Source organism: Canis lupus, chromosome 35 (assembly GCF_011100685.1).
Source record: "Canis lupus familiaris isolate Mischka breed German Shepherd chromosome 35, alternate assembly UU_Cfam_GSD_1.0, whole genome shotgun sequence".
Classification (NCBI taxonomy): domain Eukaryota; kingdom Metazoa; phylum Chordata; class Mammalia; order Carnivora; family Canidae; genus Canis; species Canis lupus.
The window spans coordinates 12,074,700-12,099,233 of NC_049256.1; the positions used below are offsets into that span (position 1 = coordinate 12,074,700).

Genomic DNA, 24,534 nt, shown 5'->3' on the forward strand with positions numbered 1-24,534 from the left:
TGGTAAACTGTCACATTTCTCTGGAAATGCAAGACTTGGGGCTTTATTGTTCCAATGTAAGGGCGCCAACTCCGTTCTGCACATTACCAAGGAAAACATGACATGATTCAGAAATGTGTTTCTTTTTTATTAGTGCCTGTCTCTACCGATCCCCATTTTTCTGGTAGGCAGAAATGGCTGTGGTACTTTAGAGATAAGATAGGCTGAGCTGCTAAAGGAAAGAAACATGGTATGTTATGGACTGAATGTTTATATCCCCCCCTCAATTCATATGTTGAAATCCTGACCCCCAAAATGGTGATTTAGGAGATGGGGCTTTTTGAAGGCAATTGGGTCATGAGGGTAGAGCCCAGAGAGCTCTTTTGTTTTTTTATTTTTATTTTTATTTATTTATTTATTTTTTGCCATACAAGAACACAGTGAAAAAGACAGATTTCTATAAACCAGGACGTGGTCCCTCACCAGACACTGAATCTGCTGGTATCTTGGTCTTAGACTTCTGAGCCTCCAGAACTGTGAGAAATAAATATTCAGGGGCACCTGGGTGGCTCAGTGGTTGAGCATCTGCCTTTGGCTCAGATCATGATCCCGGGGTCTTGGGATCGAGTCCCTTATCAAGCTTCCCACGGGGAGCCTGCTTCTCCCTCTGCCTGTGTCTCTGCTTCTCTCTCTCTGTGTCTCTCATGAATAAATAAACACAATCTTCAAGAAAAAAAGAAAAGAAAGAAACGTTCGTTGTTTAAGCCCCTCGATCTGTGGTATTTTTGTTACAGCAGCCCAAACAGACTAAGACAACATCTATTATAAATGTTCAATCTGTTACATTGCGAAAATAGCAGTAGAGCTGGCTTTTAAAGTTCTAAGTTGTTTACGCTTTCCTTAAAAACAATACAATTTTTCATTCTCATAATCCGTAGAGCCAAATATTCTGTTTGTCGTGACAATGATTAGCCCAAGGAAGTAAACATGTATCAGCCATATGCACCTTCTGGCCTGTGACAAGTTGCTGCTACCTGCATAGATACAAACCCATCACTATAGTTAGCTGTGCTAGTTGCCATAGAGAAACTGGTGTGTGTTCAGTGCCTAACTATAACTTCAACCACTTCTAAAAACTGAAACTTGCTTACGTGGATTTCCAGGAAGTCAGGATGAGAGGATGGGACAGTGTATTTGAAATGAAGATTTTTTTTTTTTCCCAGTCATGTCTACAGGGAAAATCTAAATTCTTTCCTCTGCCTGGTTTCTCCCTCCCTTTACTCAAAAAGTTCGCCCTTCTTAGTAATATCTCTTGAACCCATCCTCGCCTTTCCCTCCCTGTGCCCTCCGCATACCCTTGCCTTAGACTTCATGAACCCACAGCTGTGCTTCCACAGCCTCCTTGGGGTCACCTTGAGACTCGTAGAGGAGGTAAAATCTCTCCTCTGCTCTCTTAGGGTCTCCAAAGAGGCCCAAGGATGGAACTGATCTAAGCCAGATGAACAGGAGAAAAGCATACACATTTTGTTTCATAATTGTACGTGTACACGGGAGCCTTCAGAAGAAAAATGAAGACCCCAAGGAGCAGTTAGGGTCCAAGCTTATAGTCTGGACAAAGAGCAGTCAGTTGTGAAAATGGGCCAAGACAAAGGGGTTTGGGCCAGGGCAGTCGACAGTGGAAGAGTGGCTAGGAAGAGCAGGGTTAGTGGAACCAGGTGTGTTTGTACAGATTTCTCCTGACCTCAACTCTCCTCTCTGGTGATAGGAATGGCTTCCCTCCTCCTGGTACAGGGAGGGCATCTTTTGCCTGGAAATGTTCTCTTCTCCTTTCATGAAGAAAAAGGAAGATCAGGGTCTTTAACACAAAATATCAATATGCCAAAGTGGCCTATTTGGGGGTAACATGTTGGAAGCCCTGTAAGACCTGTCTTTCCAACATACCTTTAACTCCACTGCTTGGCCTAATCTTTTTGTTTTCTTCCCCCCAAGTTTTCTCCCCTGTCCCCGCCCGCTGCTAAAGGCTTTTTAGGCATGACCTTTTCAAAACACTTTTTCGATCTTATCATCTTCTCAGACTTTCGTTCCTCCTTCAGCTTTCACATTCCCAATGAGGTCTGACGGCTCTCATGAACAACCTCCAGACACCCCCAGAAATCTCCCTCCTGAACGTCTTTATCCAGAGGTCCCACCATCATGATCCAAATCCAGAGTGGCAAATGTTGCCTTGTTCCCCCCAAGTCAAAGATCTTTGTTCAGGGTGCTGACTTCCGTTCAGTCACCTGGGCTAACAATCTGGAAGTTATCAGTGGCTCTTTCTGTGTCCTCAGCAGCCCTCTGATAATTCATGGGTCCTGTCTCCCTACTGAGACCTTCCTTTGCTCTACACCACGTTCAGTTCAGTGCTTGTGGCTTTTTGCCCAGAGTGAGTGGAATGTGAAATATGATACATTGAGAACATAAAAAGAAACTATGAGAAGGTAAATATTTTTTTAAAAAAGAGAGTAAGTGAGGCTCTCCTGGGTGATGCAATTGGTTGGGCTCTTGGTTTTGGCTCAGGTCGTGACCTCATGTTTGTGAGACTGAGTCCCACATTGGGCTCCTCACTAAGCATGGAGTCTGCTTGAGTTTCCCTCTCCTTCTCCCTCTGCTCTTCCCTGCTCTCTCTTCTCCCTGCCTCTCTCCTCTCTCTTTCTCTCTTAAATAAATAATATATTTTTATATTAAATAATATATTTATATATTTTAATATATATTTTTTTTAAGAGGTAAGTTTTCTTAATATGTACCATAATGATTGACACTGAGGGCCTCACTTGTCCTTATGCTATATGGTCACACATCAAATAGAGAAACAGACTGTGTCCTGAGGGCATGGTAGGGGTTCTACTCTCAGTGTAGCACTATACCCTGCTGTTTCCTTGCTAGGAGTAGTTTCATATGGGCTTAATTTTGTAAAAGAAAGATTTTAAAATAATATGTCATCACTAGAATGGCCAACAAGTCTTTTGTACCACACAGGAGTTTTCTGGTTTTCTCTTAGCAAAGTATTATGCATTTTTTTCCCCTCTTAAATGATGGTGTCCAGATTCTTGGGAAGGAAATCCTGAGGTAAAGCCTGCAGGGTGATTATAAAGGCTGTGCCCTTGGTTTCAACCTGAGTAGAAGGCAAGAAAAGATGGAAGCTGGGCCCATCAGAGGGAGAAGTTGAGCTGCATTGCAGGCAAATGACTCTGGGGTTGACCCCATGGGAGCTCTGGAGCTAGAATGACCCTTCCAAGTTGTCATGAGTTATGCTTAGATGGCCAGATCTTTGTATTTCTATGTGGATCAGTCTCTAGATGTGGCCTCCCCAAGAAGGGCGTGAGAGAGGCAATCCCTGAAGTGCCACCAGCATTCTCTGCAGCTGAGCCATGGTGTGACACTGAGAAGGTGGGTGAATATGAGTGGTAGATCGGCATCCATCCCAGAAACCAACTATACAAAGTTTGCTGATCTTTTCTGCAATGAAAGGATAGAGTGGCTCTCTATAGTGTAGTACGTGGCTGACAGTTTGGAAAATAACCACATTTAATCTGTTACCTCAAGATAAAGAGGATGTCTTAATAAAGGAAAAAGCAGTTGCTTTTAAAAGAAGTGCACACTATGCAGAGAATATTTTGAAAACATGTCCAATGCGATATAACTTAATCATTAAAAACTACACAGTTGTGTCACACACAAACTTGTGACCAGAATTTTTTTCACTTGTCCCAAATTTTCCAAGCAATTCTCATGGGTTTTTAACTTATTTAAAAAAATAATAAAAATGCAACATCTTCTAATAAATGGCCAAGAACAACTAACATAGGAAAGATGGAAATTTACTAACAATATTTATGAAAATCTTTGTAGACCAAGTGGATGATGGATTGACAAATTCGTATTATAATTCAGAAGGTCTGTCAGAGATGCTCTGCTTTCATTTTGGATCTCCAGATCTTGTTGAGGGATCTTTTACAATTATGACAAACATTAAAATTAATGATAAAATAAGGTAAACTGAGACCACTGAGCTGCTGTATCTCAAAGCATTAACCTTTTTCAAGGGATGCCTGGGTGGCTCAGTGGTTTAGAGCCTGCCTTTGGCCCAGGGCCTGATCCTGGAGACCTGGGATCAAGTCCCATGTCAGGCTCCCTGAATGGAGCTTGCTTCTCCCTCTGCCTCTCTCTGTGTTTCTCATGAATAAATAAATAAATAAAAATCTTTAAAAAAAAAAGACTTTTTTTTTAATAGTAGTGAGGACTAGTTAGATTGAAATGGGTTGAATTGTGTCCCAATAAAAGAGAAGTTGAAATCCTCACCTCCAGTACTTCACAATGGTTTTATCTGGAAATAGGGTTGTTGAAGATAAACCAGTTAAATTAACGGCTGGTGTCCCTTCAAGAGAAGGCAGAGGCACATAGAGAAAATAGCCATGTAAAGAGGAGGTGGAGATTAGATTTATCCTGCCTCAAGCTAATGCATGCCCGGGACTGCCAGAGCCAACGAAGAATTCTCTAGAGGCTTCAGAGAGGGCAGGGCCCAGCTACTGCATTGATGGTTTTTTAATGCTTTTTTTAAAAAAAATATTTTTTTAAAAAATATTTTATTTATTTATTCATGAGACACACACACACACACAGGGAAAGAGAGAGAGAGAGAGAGAGAGAGGCAGAGAGGCAGAGAGACACATGCAGAGGGAGAAGCAGGCTCCATGCAGGGAGCCTGATGTGGGACTCGATCCCGGGACTCCAGGATCATGCCCTCGGCTGAAGGCAGGTGCTAAACCACTGAGCCATCCAGGAATCCCCTGATGTGGCACTTCTAACCTCCAGGACTGTGAGAATATACAGTTCTGTCATTTTTAAACTCCCCAGTTTGTGGTACTTTGACAGCCCTAGAAAACTAAACAGTGATATTAAAATATTTTCTTGCCATTAGACATAAATTTTTTAAAACTTAAATATTTCATGTCTCTCATCTTTGTAAACAAAAGCATATGTATGAAAGGGGAACTTTTTTAAAAACTAAGAATGGCAAACAATACAAAGGAGAAAAAAAAGCTCGAGTATGTGCTGGAAATTGTGTTTGAAAAGTTATTTGTAAAAATAATTTTGAGTCAGAGAATGTTGGGTTTCTTAATTTGTTTCTGCCAGGCCTTGGGGATTTCCTTAATCCCATTTCAGGATTTAAACTTTTCTGGGTCAGCCAGATCAGGCAAAGCTGACCCAGCCTGTGTGTTTATTTCTGGTTCTCCCTTGCTCCTGTGATGTAGCTGTCTGGTGTCTCAGCCCCATGTGCCTGGAAGTCTTCTAGCACCCTGAGCCTGGGACTCCAGCTTCACTGTGTCCCCGGCCGGGGAGCCAGGAGATGTTCAGCATTCTCTTCAGGATCTCCAAACGCACCTCTGGGTAAAGAAGCCCCTAAATGCTGGCGCTTGATTCTGGATTTCCATTTCTGTCTCTTCTCTGATCTTGGGCTGGTTATTCTTCATTATCTTACTGGTTGTTATTGACATCCAGAGTTCTTCTCAATTCAGATTTTTTTTTTTAAAGATTTTATTTATTTATTCATGAGAGACACAGAGAGAGACACAGAGAGAGAGAGAGAGAGAGAGGCAGAGACACAGGCAGAGGAAGAAGCAGGCTCCTTGAAGGGAGCCTGATGTGGGTCTCGATCCCGGGTCTCCAGGGTCATGCCCTGGGCCTAAGGCAGGTGCCAAACTGCTGAGCCACCCAGGGATCCCCCTCAATTCAGATTTTTAAATTGTAGTCTGCCAGAGGGTTGGCCCTACTTATCTAGGCTATCAGTACTAAAAGCACAATCAAAAAGAGTTTAGAGGGCAGAGACATAGGCAGAGAAGCAGCAGGCTCCCCAGAAGGAGCCCGATGTGGTACTTGATCCCAGGACTCTGGGATCACGCCCTGAGCCAAAGGCAGACGCTCAACCATTGAGCCACCCAGGCATCCCAGCTGCCTTTAATTCTTACAGTAAATTCTCTTATTCTGTATCATGGTAGTTCTGCTTCTCTGATCAAACCCTAACAGACTGTTTTCCAAATTAAATAAAAATGAATTGGATGAGACTCATCCTGAAATCCCAGTTCCTTCCATTATATTAGAATCCATTAGGTTATTAAGATTAATAGCTACAGTTTATTGAAGACCTCTTAAGTGCAGGGCACCATGCTAAGCAAGCCCTTTATAACATTTCATTAAATTCTGGAAACAATCCTCCAAAGAAGATACTGCTATTATGCCTATTTCATAAATGTTTACAAATGTGGTAGTGGTTTAAATTTTTAGAGAGATGAGTTAATTCAACCAAGTCAGATTTCATACCCAGGATCTAATCACAGAATAGGAGTTCTCAGCTGCCATATTATACCTCTGTTCCAATTTCATTAGAACTGAAAGGAATTGTTTATTTTTCATAGAATCTCAAGGACCCCGGCCTTCCCCTGTATATACTCACAACATGCGTTTTAATGAATTCAAGACTTTGCTCATGTCTTTTCCCATATATTCCACTTTTCCTACGAACTTGCCCAATGCCACCCTCACTCTTACGGTCCAACAAAATTTTCTTCTAAATCAGACTGATCTGGGTTTGAATGTCAGTTCTACCCATTACCTACTCCCAAATTTTTAGATTTCCTGAGCCTTGATCCCATCCATAAAATTCCTGTTATAGGTACAATAATATTCAATAGAGTCACTTACATACATGTCTGGCTTCCTCTGCTGGACTCTAGATCTTCCACTTTTTAAAAACTATAACCTACAGTAAGGATATATTTTGCACTGTAATTCAATTCACACACACACACACACACACACCCATATACATAGATAACTAAAACAAATTTCATGAAGAGCGCTTGCCCTTGTAGCACTTGTAATACACAGTGACATCTATTTCATTTAATTCTATTTTTTTAAGGTACTGATCATGACTTATTAAATTGATTTCATGAAGCTCAGAAGGGTCATATTGAAAAAGGCTGAGCCAGTTTGAGTTCTTGTCTGTAAAGGAGCATATTTTCTCTCTTTTGTATTGCTACTGGCAAGCACAGTGCCTGGCACAAAGCGGTATTTGGTAAACCCTTACCTTAGGACTAGGGTTTCCTTGAGGGCAGGAGTCTTAACTTAGTTACTTTATATCCCTCCCACATTTAGCATAATTCTTCCCACAATACTTAAGAGTTCAAATGACTAAAATTCAGAACTACTGCCAAGCTTTAGAGTTCAAATATTTGGATCACTCAAAATCCAACATTGCACCTACTATGTAGTAATACGTAAGTGCTGAATCCATGGCCCCTTCCCTTAATTATTTTAAAAGCAGTATAGGATTGCTAAAAGGGAACAATGAATAATGTTGCACAATTAAAAAAAAAGAGTGAGACATATGGAGGCCAAATGTCACCACCTTTATGAATAAAAAAGACTAGGTCAGAGAACATATAATAATGTGAGAGCCGGTCAGGCCTGCTAATTAAACCCTGAGTTGAGGCAATGTTGAATTAGAGTGGCTCTCCCTACAGGGAAAGCCTGCACAGACAAGAGGCTTAAGGCAGCTCACGCCCAACAGGAATGTGGGAGGAGACAAGCTCAGCAAACCCACATTATTCTTCCTAAATGCACCAATTAGATAAGTCACTCCTTCCCAGAACAGGGACATAGGGAATAAAAGAACACAGAGAGACCAGACATGTTACCAATTGAGCTTCCTCCCTTATGCAAGGAAAGAACAGGGGAGGGAGGAGTAAGTGTTCTCTTCTGAGAATCAGAAGATGTATATGTGAAATGTTAATATATATGTATGCATGAAATAGTAACATCATAAAACAAACCAAGGAATATCATAAGATAGGTACCTAATGAATTTCTAAATATAGTTTGCACTAATGCTGACTGTTCATCAAAACCTACAGGATATTAAACAGTTACAGTTAATATCCCCCTGCCCACCTTTCACATGCCTAGTATTAAACTTGAGAACCTGCTTTTAAAGCTTCCAATAGGGGATCCCTGGGTGGCGCAGCGGTTTGGCGCCTGCCTTTGGCCCAGGACCCAGGATCCAGTCCCACGTCGGGCTCCCGGTGCATGGAGCCTGCTTCTCCCTCTGCCTGTGTCTCTGCCTCTCTCTCTCTCTCTCTCTCTCTGTGTGTGTGTGACTATCATAAATAAAAAAAATAATAAATAAAGCTTCCAATATACAGGTACAGCTGAGAACCACTGGCTTAGAGGAGCTAGATAGACAAGTGATTGGGAAAGCGGGAGGTCTTATTGAGAAGGAAATTGGACAGACACTGAAGGATTAGCAGGCTCAAGGTTAGAAAGGAGGGGGTGGAGAACAGTAAGTAGAAGGACTCCAGAAATAACCATGGCCCAAGAGTAACTTTAAGACCTTATCTTTGAAAATCCTTTTACATTTATCCTTGAAAACACGATGTATGCTAATATAACAAATGATAAGACATATGGGAACATGGTTTAGTGGAAAAGCCCTTGGACTTTTGAGAATTAAAAGACTTTGGTGGTTGCTTGTGGGATTTCACCACAGTCACCACATCCTTGACCTGGGCAGTTAAGGATCGTTTGTAAAGACAGAAGTTCATAAAGCATTCTAGGGAGATGATTGCACTGTCTTCCCCATTTCAAGATAAGACACAGCCATTCACCTAGAAGCTTAGGTTACAAACCTGAGAGTCATTTTTGATTTCTTTTCCTCACCTGTTTTCACATCTAGTCTTTCAGCTGATCCTGATATGCTTCCTCTTCCAAAACATATCCTAAATCTTGTCACTTTTCACTATTCCATTGATTACTACCCTAACCCAATATTCCCCCTCCTAGATTACCCCAGAGGTTTTTTTGTTTTTTATTTTTATTGGAAGTTCGATTTGCCAAAATAGAGTATAACACCCAGTGCTCATCCCATCAAGTGCTCTTCTCAGTGCCTCCCCACAGTTTTGGATTCAATAGGTCTGGGGTAGATCCTGAGAATTTTCATTTCCAACAAGTTCCCAGGTGATCCTAATACTACAGGTCCAGAGACCATTTGCCGAGAATCACTGCTTTAGAAAGATGGTTAACCATGGGTGCACGTTAGAATCACTTGGGAGTTTTTATTTATTTTTTTAAAGGATTTTATTTATTTATTCATGAGAGACAGAGAGAGAGAAAGAGGTAGAGACACAGACAGAGGGAGAAGCAGGCTCCATGAAGGGAGCCCGACATGGGACTCCATCCCCCGGCTCCAGGATCATGCCCTGGGCTGAAGGTGGCGCTAAACTGCTCAGCCACCTGGGCTGCCCCATTTGGGAGTTTTTAAAAAGTACTATGCTTGGGATTGACCTCTAGAGGTTGAGTCATTTGGTCTGACCCTTTGCAATTTTTAAATCTCCCTAGGTGATTTGAAATGTTGAGAAATACTGCCAAGGCCTAAAGGAATGGCTGTTTGCTCCTTGTGCTTTTGAATTAGCTGCTCCTGGTTACCTAGTACACTCTTTAGGTATTTTCATGGCTGGATCCTCAGGTCTCAGATTAAATGTCACTCAGATAGGCCTTCTCTGATCTCCCCCCAATCTAAAATAACACCCCTATCTTTATCACACTGTCCAGCTTGCTTTCATTATAGGAATTAGCGGTTGGAGGTTTCCCTATTTATGCTTATCGTCTGTATCTTCCAATATAAGCATCTTGAGCATAAACACCTTTGTCTCGTTCACTGCTGTATCCCCAGCGGTATCCCCTGGCATCTATTACCTATTCAATACATGGGAATAGGAGAGAGGATAAAAAGCTTTAAAATAAATTCTCCCAGTAGTTGTGGTATTTTCAATTATTCAGTTGGGGCTTAATAAAATGTGTCTTATTTATGCAACAGGATTGATTTTTTTGGGATCAATATACCATTAAGTTTGCCAGATTCATTCATAGGAATTCTGTATTAAATCTTCTGCAAAGTCATTATCCTTTATTGCATTTTCATATGCAGGATTAGTTCATGATACTGCCACTTATGGAATACAATCTGCAGTGGGACAGCTGAGTTATGACCAAGATACATTTGTAGTAAAAACGAGAGATTTCTGCTCAGATTTTGCAGACAGAACAGAGGAAAGGAATTTGTAGGAGAATAGAGAGGCACTGGGACGTCTGGGCGGCTCAGCGGTTGAGCAGCTGCCTTTTGGCTCAGGGCATGATCGAGGTTGAGGGATCGAGGCCCACCTGGGGATAGAGGGTACTAACGGAAGGGCTATTTATGGTACCTTCTAAAAAGTGGGTGCACATGATTTATCCTGTCTTCCGGGGGCACATCTTTAACGAATGTACCTAACCTGGTAGTGTTGAAGAGTTTGGGTGGCAGGTAGAGCTCGAGCACTTGGGGTTATCAAGTGGTCTTGTTTCGCAGTGACCTGTCCAAGCCAGGGCGGCAAAATCTTCAGCTCTGGGTCACGTGTCGCTTGGTTCCAAGGAGTCCCTGGATTGCGTCCACGACTCAGGTGAAATAAGGGCTAAGCAGAAGCACTTAAGTCACTCAAGGACCCTTTCTGGAATACAGTACTCAGGAAAACCTAGACCAACACTCGGGGGTGGCTGGATTGGAGAGGGAGGTTCCGCGCCTCCAGCTCTTGGCTTTGGCACGGGCGTGGGTATTTCCTCAAAAGCCCAAGCAAGCATCCAACGTGCATCCCCATCCACAGGGCGAGCTTCACACGCAGCCAGTTTTGCAGGCAGCTGCCTCCCCTTCCTTCCCTCTCCGCGCTCCGCCGACGCTGGAACACAACGACTTCCACGTGCGGGACGATGGTTGCAATCACTCCGGCGCTTTCGCAGCGCGCAGCAGAGGCGCCGACCACGCGAGTTCCGAGAATCCGTCCGCCGAGGTTGGGGCTCGAGGGGGCGAGCGAGCGAGCGAGGGAGGGTGAAGCCCAGCGGCCGAGCCGGCGGTGCATTGTGGGAGTCGTAGTTCCCGCGACGCGGCCCCCAACAGCCTCCACTGGGCTCCGCACTCCATCTCCCAGGCGGCCCCGCGCCGCGGAGGAGGAGAGCGGTGGGCGTGCTCGAGCGGGGCTGCTGCTGGGGGAGGGGACTGGGGCCGAGCGCTGCTGCGGGAGCCGGGAGCCCGGAGCCGGGAGGCGTCAGCCGCGGGTCCTGCGCGCCGAGGGGAGCCCCCTCCCCGCTGCCCCGAGGGCGGACGGCGACCTGGGCGGTGCGGCCGCCGCGCGTGCCCGCGCTCGCCCCCTCTGTCCCGTGCACGGGCGCGCGGCGTCCGCCATGGAAGCGCAGCCGGCCTCCGCCGGGGTCTCGGGCTCCCGGGGGCGATGACCGGGTAGGGGCGCCCACGCCGCGCGCGCCCCGCGGGCCCGGGAGCCAAGGAGGGGCCGCCCCGCCCGGCTCCGCCCCGCCCCGCCCCGCCCCCCGGGGGCGCTCGAGCCCGGCCCGCGCCGCCGCCCGCCGCCCGCCGTCCTCCGCCCAAGATGTGGCACAACGTGGGGCTGACCCTGGTGGTGTTCGTGGCCACGCTGCTGGTCGTGCTGCTGCTGATGGTGTGCGGTGAGTGCGCGGCCCCGGGCGCCGTGACCCTCCGCCGGCCGCCCCGCCCCACCCCGCCGGGAGGACGGAGCCGGGAGCCGGGAGCCGCGGCCCGGGGGGCGGGGGCCGGGGGCGCGGGGCGGGAGCCGGGAGCCGGGCCCGGCGGCCCGACCGCGGGTAGAGCAGGTAGAGACTCTGCTGCTCGGGCTCCAGCGCCCGGACTTTAACCTTGGCCTGTATTCGAAGGTGAAGGGGTTGGTCCCCCCTGTTCCTTCTGCAGGGGGTTCCGACCCCGATGAACCCCGAGCCGTCTCCCTCCCTCGAATCAGGCGATACTAGGGGCAGAGCTGGGGTCCGGAGCGCTGGGAGGTCGGGGAGGCTTGAACCACCTTGCGGCGGAGCTGTGGGGGCTGAGCCGAACCCGAGAAACACCTGCCGTGCCAGCCTTCCAGGGTCGGGCACCCCAGCTCTCAAGTCTGGTAATGATGGTGCTGTTTTGTTTGCTGTGATTTTTTGTTTGTGTGTTTGCTTTCTTGGGATCAGAGGATGTAAAACTTTCTTCTCAGGGTAATATTAGCGCAATTTTCAGGTCTTGATTTCTTTACATAACTGTAAACTGATAACTGCGGGTCTCTTCGCAGAGTGGCCGAGCAGTTGTGATGATTTTTTTTTTTTTTTTTTTTTTTGGTGGGGGGAAGTATTGAAAACCGGGTGCCCGTGAGTTTTAATTTTCCGTAATTCCAATGTACCGAAGGGTGGGTTTAGGTCGATGACAGTCATGGGCCAGACATAAAAATACATGCTCTAATAGGGCTTATTCATTCCGTGATGAATGTACTAAATGCGCACTATCAGCTGTGTTTGGAGAAGATGCGCGTGCACTTCTGCAAATGCATACATATGGATTTGTATTTACCTGTGTATTGTGTTGCATATTCATATTTACGTACTTGTATCTATATTTTTGTTTGTCTTCTTGTGGCGGGAAGGAACCAGAGTTAACAGCCTTGCTTTTGTGATGGTAAAACAATTGAAAAGCCTTTCTCGGTTTCCTGCTTGTGACGTCCGGATTTGGGGCTGATTGTAGATGCTTAAGATTCTAGAAGGAAAGACCAGATCTTTGTGATTTGTTTGCACGTGAGGAAGGAGGAAAGCAAGGCTTTCTTTTCTGATCTGAAGATGCAAGCTGCCGGGAGGTGGGGATGTGTGCGACAGGTAGAGACCATACAAAACCTTGCATAGAGTATTTGCCGAACTTGCCTCTGGGGCAGCAAAATTCCCAATTGCTACTTATATCATATTTGTTCTCAGCTCCCAATAGCTAGTTAACTTTGATTGTACTCATTTTTCTAAAAATGCCGTGCCTTTGTTTTCAGAAAATATTGTGGAATGCGAGGTGAGGTGTGATAAGCAAAAGAACATCTTATTTTGATTGGAATGGTCCAGCACGAAGAGCTTTATGAAGAAGTCACTGAAGCACTGTTTTGTTGGGAGAGCTAATGATGGAGTGGTTTCATGTTTTGACTAGGATGGGCCTGGGGCTTGTGGGGGGTGAGGGAAGGACCCAGCTAGACTTGAGGCTCTTGGGCGTTGTATTAGTTTGCAAGGATGCCATAATAAAACCCAGAGACATTAAACAACAGAAATTTATCTTCTCACACTTCTGGAGGCTAAAAGCCCAAGATCAAGGTGTTAGCACAGTTGATTTCCTCGGAGGCCTCTCCCCTTGGCTTGTAGATGCCACCTTCTCCCCCTCCCCGTGTCCTCACGTGGTCTTTCCTCTCTGTACCTGTTCCCTAATCTTTTCTAGTAAGAATGCCAGTCATATTGGATTAGGGCCTCACCCTTATGAGTTTTTTTAACCTTAATTAAAATGTAGTAACTCTAAAAGCCCTATCCAAATACAGTCACGTCGGAGATTAGAAACCTGTGACACGGATCTGCCCCCAAGAAACTCATAGCCTGCTTTATTTTAGAACTGATTGGCTCTTTCTTTCGCACAGCGAATGCCCATTTTCAAATTTCGGGTTCCTGGGGCGGTTTTCTTTCTCTCGTGTGTGCTGGTTTTGTGTCCCTTCTTGCCTCTCATCCATGCTGAAATGTTTTCCACTGTCACCATTCACTGAAATGGCCCTCATCAAGGTCAGTAGCAAACGGCCTCCGTATTACCAAGTCCATGGTTGCTTAGTCCTAATTGTATTTTACGTCTCCTACTCATTCTATACCGGTGAGCCTTGCTTCCATAAAGTAATTCTCTTGGCTTTTGTACACTGTACATTCGTACTGTCCTTCCTACCATAGTGCCTAGTTGTTTGTCTTTTCCTGGATTCTCATCCCTTAGACTTTATATATATATATATATTTTTTAAATTTTTATTTACTTATTTGAGAGAGAACAGGGAGAAGGGCAGAGGGAGAGGGAGAAAGAGAATCTCAAGTGGACTTCGAGGTGAGTGAGGAACCCAGCATGGGGCATGATCCCATGATCATGAGGTCATGACCTGAGCGGAAACCAAGAGTTGGAAGCTTAACCAACTGAGCCACCCAGGCAGGCACCCACCCCCGCCCTAGAATTTCTTATTAAAACGTTTTTGGATCGCAGTCTATGGTAGGAAATACATTATTCCCAGTACATTCATGGGTATTTAAATTACATATATCAGTTTATTGATGATATGTCTAGTTAGCTAGCTATCATCTTTCTGTTTCTGAGATAAAAATATTATGGACTAGTACTTGCTCTTACTCCATGAGATAAATGCTATTTTCTCTTATGTTTCTGAGATATAATGGTATTTTCTTTCTGTCTGTTCTCTCCTTATGATACCTTACTCCAGTCCTAGAGATTGAAATATTAACTGTAACCAATGACTCAAATTGACATCTCCAGCTCTCACTTTTCTCCCGCCCCCAAGGCTCATGCATCAAACGTTTTTTTCTTGATAGCCCCACTTAGAGATCTAAAAAACATCTCAGACTTAATACATCTGAAGCAGAATTCTCTATTTCTGTCACCTGTTTTCTGCCCTGCTCCCTTCCTGTCTCAGATTTTGCCAGCAGCTAAGGATGTGGGTGTCATCTTTGATTTTGCCCTTTCCTTTCATCCCGTCCCCTTGTTCTTGCAAATACCAGCTCTATCTGGAAGTTTCATTTTATCTCTTTAAGAAATCTGAACTAGGTTCTCCCTGTCTGTGATCACTGGCACTGTCCTCAGCTTGCATTGATTTCTTAACTAGTGTTTTTTGCCCCCTTCTCTCCCCTAATTTCTTTATAATCCACTTTTCGCATACTAGCCTGACTCTTGTATTAAGTTTGTGTTTTCTCAAGTGTTTTTAACAAAAGAAAGTTCCAAAAGTTAGTAGTACTAAAGACATAAGGTAGTTCCCTTCAGCTCCTAGTAATTTATTTCCATATTTGTAAATAATTTTATACCTAGTTCTTGATTTTGCAACTTATAAACCTTGGTGGAGTCCCTACTTCTTCCCCTGCACGCCATTAGTAAATGGTAACTTTTGATTCATTTGAGAGGCAAGATTTATATTTTGCATTTTTTTTTTTTTAGAGGATGGGGGAAGGGCAGAGGGAAAGCGAGAATCTTAAGCAGGTTCCACAATCAGTGCAGAGCCCCACCCGCGGCTTGACCCTGAGATCATGACCTGAGCTGAAATCAAGAGTCAGGCACCCCAAGATTTATATTTTAACTGTGTAAATAGTCCCTGCTTGTCAAATAGTAATGTGACTACACTTCCTTTCTTATGTGGTTCTTCATTTCTCTTAAAGTTAACAGTTGTGTTTTTAATTTACCTAGTATTACTTTTTTGTATGTGCAAGTTATTACCCTCTAGCCCCATTCCCTTACCCAATCCCAGAGCTCTCCTTTCTTCTCAGTCTGCCCTTCACTTTCTCTGCTGTAGACCCTGTTTTCTGGATCTCATGTTATCATCTTGCTCAGTTTATGGTGTTGAAGTCTTGAGGTTTTTTTTTTTTTTTTTTTAAGATTTTATTTACTTATTTGACAGTGCACACAAGCAGGGGGAGCAGGAGGGGGAGAAGCAGGCTCTCCGCTGAGCATGGAGCCTGAGGTGGGGCTCTATCTCAGGACCCTGTGATCATTACCTGAGCTGAAGGCAGACGCTTAACTGACTGAGGCACCCAGGTGCCCCAGTAATCTTGTTACGCAAGAGCACATTTTCTGGTAGCTTTCTGAGAGAATGCATGGAAGATCATTTTTTGAGCTAATGCCTGCCTGAAAATATTTTTCATTGGTGTTCAAAATGTTCAAATTGATATCAAGTGTCTAGAAAAATCTTCTACGTTTATAGTTGGTTGATAATTTGAATAAATTTCAGGTGGTAGATAATTTTCATCCATTAAAAATGATTACTTCATTGATGTCTAGCTTCCTAGGCCTAATTTTAAGAACTCTAATGCCTTCTGTTTCTTTGTCCTTGTAAGTAACTTGATTTTTCTTCCTAGATGCTTTCTGGTAGTTTTTTCTATCATTGTTATTCTGAAATGTCATAATGATATGCCTTGGTATATTTCTCTTCCTTCCATTTTTCTGGGTCCTTTCAATTAAAAAAAGACTTCTGTTAGTTGGATGTTGGACTTCATAGCTAATTCTCTGGTATTACATGTTTATATCCTTTTTTTTTTTTTTTTAATTATTTCTCCTCTCCTTTTTGGCCAGTGTTTTGGGTTTTATCTTCTATCTCTTACGTTTTCATTTATCTGGTTTTAAATTTCAGAACGTCCTTGTTTTCTCATTGCTTTGCCAGTACCTGTTCTTCTTTATGTAATATCTTTTCACTATAACCATACTAGTTATACAGTTGACCCTTGAACAACATAGGGGTTGGAATGTCAACCCCTGCTCATTGAAAATCTGGATAACTTTTGATTCCTTAAAAACTTAACTACTGGGATCCCTGGGTGGCTCAATGGTTTAGCGGATGCCTTCTGCCCAGGGCATGATCCCGGAGTTAACGGGATCGAGTCCCACATCAGGCTCCCTGCATGGAGCCTGCTTCTTCCTCCTCTGCCTGTATCTCAGCCTCTCTCTGTCTCTCTCTGTCTCTCATGAATAAATAAATAAAAATCTTTGAAAAACAAACAAAAAACGTAACTATTAATAATCTCTTGTAGACTAGAAGCCTTATTGAGAACATAATTAACACATATTTTGTATATGTACTATATACTGTTTTTGCAATAAGGTGAAAAAATGTTATTAAAATCATAAGGAGGAGAAAATACATAATACTGTATGATATCTATTGAAAAAATTCTGTGTATAAATGGACCCACACAGTTCAAACTTCTGTTGTTCAAGGGTCAACTGTAGTTTTTAATAAAGTGTTTTTCTTCTCCCTGTATTGCCTTTATTTCTTCCATGTATTTTCTTTCAGGTTGTTTGCTTTGGACTCTTTATGACTGAAGATTTTTACAAATGTCCAGTGCTCTGTTCTGAATTTATATTTAAGGGTGAGGAAGTAAAGGATGGTAATAAATTCTCAGTGTCAGTCCTGACATCAAGTTTGCTTCTTCCCTCGGAGAATCCCCAGTTGTTGATATCTAGAGGTCTCTTCTCTGTGGGTGTTCCATCTTTTCAGAGGAGAACCTTCTCATTTTCTGCTTGGATGTTAAGACTTGGCTGCCTGCATGACAGTTTTGTAGATAGACTTTCAGCAAATTCTTTTTTTCTTCCCTCCTCAACTCTTCTTCCTGCCCCAAATCCTGATCTTTTCCATAGTTTCCTGTTGAATTTTGGCTCCAATTGCTGTCCCTCTGTCCTGCCATCCAGATTTTCATTTCCTTTGCTCTGCTAGAACATTTACCACTCTTTTAAAAAAGATTAAAAAATAAATCTTTGAGTGGCTTCCCATTTCCCTTGAAATACAGTCTAGATCCCTTACTGTGGCTACAAGGATCTGTGTGATACAGCCCTTCCCGCTTCTCCATTCATCTCTCCCTTCTCCTCCCCACTACTCATCATTCTGCCAACAGGCCAACCTTGTACTCTCCCCAGGGCCTTTGCCCTCAGTCTTCCTCTGGCTTTTCACTTGACTGGTTCTTCTTCATTCAGGTTTCACATTGGGTTTCACATGCCCTGTCCACTTAGGGTAACTTATTGACTTTTTCTTTATTTCACTGACCCTTGGTTTTCTGAGCATTTAGCCCTTTCTGAAATGAGCTATTTTGTGTTTGTTTTCCCCCAATAAGAACATAAGCTCTGTGAAGACAGGAATGTTGTTTGACTAGTTCACTGCTCTATTTTTGGATGTTAGAGTAGTGCCTGGCATGTAGCAGGTCCTCATATATTTGAAGAAAGAAAGATTTTTCAGTACAAATTATTACTACATCTGTATCTTTGGGGTAAATACCTACTAGTGGAATTCTGGGTTATAGGGTTGCTCTATTTTCAACGTTTTGAGGAACCACCATACTTTTCCAGAGTGGCTGCATCAGTGTGAGAGGGTTCCCCTTTCTCTGCATCCACACCAACATCTGTCATTTCCTGACTTTTTGATTTTAGCCATTCTGACTGGTGTGAGGTGATATCTCATTGTGGTTTTGATTTGCATTTCCCTGATGCTGGAATGATGTGGAACATTTTTTCATGTGTCTGTTGGCCATTATATGTCTTCTTTGGAGAAGTGTCTGTTCATGTCTTTTGCCCGTTTCTTTTGAGAAGTTCTTTATAGAGTTTGGATGCTAGCCTTTTATATAAGACACTTGCAAATATCTTCTCTCATTCTCTTGCTTGTCTTTTGGTTTTGTTGACTGTTGCTTTGCTCTGCAGAAGCTTTTTATCTTGATGAAGTCCCAGTAGTTCATTTTTGCTTTTGTTTCCCTTGCCTTTGGAGACGTTTCTAACAAGAAGTTGCTTTGGCTGAAGTCACAGAGGTTGTTCCCTATGTTCTCTAGGATTTTGATGGATTCTTGTCTCACACGTAGGTCTTCCATTTTTAAGTCTACTTTTGTGTATGGTGTAAAAAAAATGGTCTAGTTTTATTCTTCATGTGACTGTCCAATTTTTCCAGCACCATTTGTTGAAAAGACTGTCTTTTTTCCATTGGATATTCTTTCCTGCTTTGTCAAAGATTAGTTGACCATAGAGTTGAGGGTCTGTTTCTGGGTTCTCTATTCTGTTCCATTGATCTCTGTTTGTTTTTGTGTCAGTACCATACTGTCTTGATAATTACAGCTTTGTAATAGAGCTTCAAGTCTGGTGGTGACGCCACCAGCTTTGCTTTTCTTTTTCAACATTCCTTTGGCTATTTGGGGTCTTTTCTGGCTCCATATAAGTTTTAGGATTATTTGTTTCAACTCTGTAAAAAAAATTGATGGTATTTTGATAGAGATTGCATTCAGTGTATAGTTACTCTAGGTAGCATAGACATTTTAACAATATTTGTTCTTCCAGTCCATGAGCATGGAACGTTTTTCCATTTCTTTGTGTCTTCCTCAATTTCTTTTGTGAATATTCTGGAGTTTTCTGAGTACAGATCCCTTTACCTCTTTGGTTAGATTTACTCCAATATCTTATGGTTTTTTGCAATTGTAAAGGGGATCGATCCCTTAGTTTCTCTTTTTTTCTGTCTCATTATTAGTGTATAGGAGTGCAATTGATTTCTGTATGTTGATTTTATGTTCTGGCACTTTGCTGAACTCCTGTATGAGTTCTAGCAATTTTGGGGTGGAGTCTTGTGGGTTTTCCACCTAGAGTATCGTGTCATCTGTGAAGAATTTGACTTATGTTCCGATTCAGATGCCTTTTATTTCTTTTTTTGTTGTCTGATTGCTGAAGCTAGGACTTCTAGTACCACATTGAACAATAGTGGTGACAGTTGACATCCCTCCTGTGTTCCTGCTTTAGGGGAAAAGCTCTCAGTTTTTCTCCATTGAGAATGATATTCGCTGTGGGTTTTTCATATATGTCCTTTGTGATATAATTACCTTTCTTATATTTATTTTTTATTTTATTATTTTTTAAGATTTTATTTATTTATTCATGACAGAAAGAGAGAGAGAAAGGCAGAGACACAGGCAGAGGGAGAAGCAGGCTCCATGTGGGGAGCCTGACGTGGGTCTCGATCCAGGGTCTCCAGGATCACGCCCTGGGCCGAAGGCAGGTGCTAAACCACCGAGCCACCCAGGGATCCCTTACCTTTCTTTTAAACACAGTTTTTCTTTGCCTATGCCTCCAAGAGCAGTCATGAAGCACTGAGTTCGTCTCAGTGAGATAATACTGTATTTGATCCTTGTCTTTGGTCTCTGCAGAAAAGTTCCCCTAACCCTTAGAATTTACTGAGTAGTAATAGTAGCATCTTTTGTTATGTGTAGCAAGCCTTGGACCATGCCTGAATTTATGCTTAGGAAGTGGGCTCAGGGAGGGGCCCTGAGGTGGTTGGAGGGCAGAGGCTGGTCACTAAAAATTCTAAACAGAATTAGAGGATGGGGAATTTCAGCTCCATCTCTGAACTCCATGGAGGAAGGGAGGCTGGAGATGGGATTATAAACATTCCTAAACAACAGTATAATGAGCATATCTAGAACCACATTCTTGATCTTGGAGCCTTCTCCCTGTCTTTGTCACTCTTATTCCAGTTGTCATTGAGGCCTCCCTGACCTCTCTGTAAGACAGTAGCCTCCCATACACCTGCCCCTTTTCCCCTTACAATGCTTTATTTTTGCCTAGACTTCCTTATGGGGCCGATAATGTTCCAATGAGAATGGTATTTGGAACCCCGTAGGTGCTCAGTGAATAATGAATGGACTTTTAGTTCTTGAAGAATTGGCTAAGATGAGATTAGAGATGCAGGCAGGAAGCATCCAGATAGTGGCATTTTATGTGCACCTCCTGCAGAATTTATGCTTTCTGATAGGCAATGGGGAGCTAAGAGTTTTTAGCAGGAATTTTATAGTCTGTGCTAGATAAAGTGAGGAGTGGGAGGCTAGGAGGGAGGAAACCAGGTAGGTTAGTGTTAATGGGTTGATGAGAGTTTGAAATAAGGAGGCAACAGTGTTGGGGCTGGGAGTGGTGTTGGCCTGATTGTAGCATGACCCAAACGACGGTGATGGCACTATGCCCTGCCTGTCTTTAGATCATAGGAGTGTATCAGTGTGGGCCTACACGAGGAGAAGGAAGTAGTTTGGCTTGATGTACACATTTTCCTTTCTCCAGGGGTTGGCTTGGCTGTCCTCCCTAGTTCAACCTGATTTAACAGACCATAGACAGACTGAAATTTGCAGGCTTTCTCTTGTGCCCAGTCCTGGGTTCCTGCTGTGCCAAGCAAGGTCAGGGAGTTAGTGAACAGAGTTGGACTCTGGCTGAACTAGCTTTATAGACTACTGGCACTGTCACATTATTAGCTGTGTGACTTGAGCAGTGCACGCAACCTCTAATTTTAGCCAGTAGACAAATGTGAATAATAGAATCCGAGATTACTGAGAACCTGTATATTTCTGCTTATCCATGTCACGTTGAGGTACAAGTGAATAAATATAAATTAATGTGTGGAAAATAATTTTTCAAAGATTAAATCTGGTCTTAGAAAGGGGTACCTAAAAAAGGAGGGGTGCGTCTGGGTGGCTCAGTTGGGTAAGCATCTGGCTTCGGTTCAGGTCATGATCTTGGGGTTCTGGAACCTAGCTCCTTGTCCAGCTCCGTGCTCAGTGGGGAGTCTGCTTCTCATTCTCTCAAATAAATAAAAATCTTAAAAAAAAAAATCGGGTCTTAAAAATATAAACTTTTCCTAGTTTAAAATGGGTAATAAACATTTCAAAGATAATGAGAGGCTAAGGTAAAAGGTGTTGCTCACAGAAAAATGTGAAGAGAAAGTACAAAATTTGATGAGTTTTAGCAAATGTATGCAGAGGTGTGACCACCACCATATTCAAGATACAGAACATTTTGATCACTCCAAAAGTTTCCCTCATGTCCTTTTAGTCAGTCTTCAAGCCCCTGGCAACAGTTGCACTGCTTTCCAGAACTGTAATTTTGCCTTTTCTAGAATGTAATGTAAATGGAACCATGCAGCATTGGTTTTGTATTTGACTTTTTTCATTTAGTATAATGATTTTGAAATCCATCTGTGTTGTTGTAGCAGTGATTCATTTTTTTTAAAATTGATGGATAATATTCCATTGGATGGATATACCATAGTTTAATTAACTTTCTTATTGGTAGAGGTTAGGGTTTCCAGTTTTGGGTTATTACAAGTATTACTGCTATTATTAGCATGCATTTACAAGTTTTAGGGGGATATATGTTTTTATTTTTCGTGGGTAATTTTATAAGAAACTACCAAACATTGTCCATTGCCAACAGCTATGTTGTCAAGTGTCTGTTTAAATATTTTGCCCATTTAAGAAATTGCATTATCTTTTAGTTATCGAGTTGTAACAATTCTTATGTATTTTGGGTACCATCTTTTATCAGATACATGTTTTGTAAATACTTTGTTTGAAGTAATTTTTTGTGTATGATTTGAGTTAAGGATCAGGGTTCTTTTTTACATAAGGGTGTTTTAGCATCATTTACTGAAAAGGCAATTGTTGAAAATCAGTTGATCCTGTGGGACCCAGGAAATTTAACAAAAATCCCCTACCCCTGGACAAGCAGAGCAGGACTGATTCCATTTGGTGCTGCACCCACCTTGTGCTGACCTGCTTAGGGCACTGCCCCACCCTAGTCAAGCCCAGGGCACACCCTAATCGGAAATCCCAGCTCAGTGATAGGCTGACCTGCTTATTGCTTAGGGCACTGCCCCACCCTAGTCAAACCCAGGGCAAACCCTAATCGGAAATCAGCTCAGTGATAGGCCAGTTCAAATGGATACTTTAGGGTAAAATGTAATTCAATCGGCCACCTGCCTGTGGACCGACATGACTGTGCAACTTTCTGCATATCCCATTGGCCACTGGTCCCTATAAAGCTGCTACCCCTCTTAGTCTCAGGGTCCAAGTCCCTGCTCCACTGTGTCGGGTATACTTGGACCCAAGCTCGAGCTTGTAAATAAACCCTCGTGTGTTTGCCTCCGTGTCGGCTCCTCGGTGGTTTCTCGGATTCGGATTCACAGTCTTGGGCACAACAATCCTATATATGTATGGGTTTATTTCTGGACTATTCTGTTCTTTGGTGTATATTACACCAATTGTGTAGGCAATGCTGTGTTATTCCTTTCAAAATGTTTGCTATTTTAGATCCTTTGCATTTCCTTATAAGCTTTAGAATCAACTTGTTAAAATAGACCTATGGAAGTTGGAGAGAACAGACATCTTAATGTTGTGACCCATGACCATATTGTATCTCTTTATTCTTTTCTTTTAAGGACTTTAATTTCTCTCAGCAACATTTTATGGATTTCAGTATATGATACAGTTCTTGCACTAATTTTGTCAGATTTAACTGTAAAGGTTTCATATTTTTGATGCTATTGTATGTGGTACTCATTTAATGTTTGCTACAAATATATAGAAATTATAGAAATACAAATGATTTTTGTATATTGGCAGTGTATTCTGCAAAACTGCTAAAATCATTTAATACCTTTTTTTTTTTCTTTTTTTGTAAATTCCATAAGGATTTTCTGCTCGGAGGTTCATACTAACTGCAAGATTGTTTTACCTATTCCTTCCAGTGTCTATGTCTTTTAGATTTTGCCTCATTGTACCTCCAGTATAGCATTGAAATTTGAAAGGTTGTGAGAGCAGCTCTTTCTCCTTGATCTTTTGGAGAGAAACACTTAGTCTTTCACTGTTCAGTTTCATGTTAGCTGTAGTTTGTTTGTAGATATTCTTTATCAGGTCACAAAGAAAAGTTTTCCTTCTATTCCTATTTTGATGACTTTTTAAAAAAAAATCAGCAATGGATGTTGAATTTCTTTCTAAATGCCTTTTCTGCATTGAGATGATCATGTCATTTTTCTTTAAGTCTGTTTATATGATATATTTCATTGAGTTTTGAATGGTAAAGCAATCCTACATTCCTCAGACACCCTTTCTATATACTGTTGGGTTTTCCTTTTTATATGTCGTAGGGTTTGATTTATTAAACATTTAAGGTTTTCCTATTTACATTCATGAGGAATATTTGTAGTTTTTCTAAATCCCTTTATCTAGGTTTGTCATTAGGATCACGTAAGAGCTCATCAAAAGTGAGTTGGGAGGTGTTCCTCTTACTTCTTGGAAGAGTTTGCTTGGAATTAGGATATTTTCTATTGCTGCGTAACAAATCACCACAGACTTAACAGTCTACAACAACATATAATTATTAGCTCACGGTTTAGGAATCTGGTATGGCTTTAGCTAGGTCCTCTGCTTTCCATCTCACAAGTGAATTCAGAGTGTTTGTAAGCCTGCCTCTTAAGACTGCTGACAGAATTTAGTTCCTTGTGACGGACTGTAGGACTTAACAGTGCCTGGCTTCTTTAAGCCCGCTGGAGAATCTCTGTGATACCCAGGAAGGTCTCAGTCTCTCTTTTAAAGATTTACTCTTGATTGAGTTGGGTCCACCTACAGTAGTTTATCTTTTCAGTAACTCACAATCAACTGATGGAGACCTTAATTGTATTTGCAAAATCTTACTGTCTTTATCATATAACCTAGTAAAGAAAGTGGCTATCTCCTCACTCTTGCTATATTCTTTTGGTTGGAAGTAGATGACAGGTTCTGTCCATACGCAAAGGAGGGAAAGGTCACCTAAGAATTACACATGGCTTGACTCATTCAGGTTACTAAGCTGTGTCTGCCACAATTCGTATGCTTTCTTTCATAAACATTCAGTAGAATTAATCTAGGCCAGGACTTTTCTTTTGGGGGAAGTTTTAACTACGAATTCAGTTTTCTTGACTAGATATTGGGCTATTCTATTTATATATTTCTTTTGTAAGCTTTCATAGTTTGTGCTTTCCCAACACTCTATTCTGAATTGTGTAATTTATAAGAATAAAGTTTATAGTATTCTCATTATCCTTTTAATTTCTG

General features: G+C 42.4%; 1 protein-coding gene across 1 annotated transcript in view; it reads left to right on the forward strand.

Moving 5' to 3' along the window:
• Positions 1-11,422: 11,422 nt before the first annotated feature.
• Positions 11,423-24,534, forward strand: part of SMIM13 (small integral membrane protein 13) — a 28,525-nt gene continuing 15,413 nt past the window's right edge. Inside the window, exon 1 of the mRNA XM_038584171.1 lies at positions 11,423-11,565. Within this exon, the coding sequence (XP_038440099.1) occupies positions 11,490-11,565 (76 nt within the window). The 5' untranslated portion in view covers positions 11,423-11,489. The remainder of the gene's footprint in view (positions 11,566-24,534) is intronic.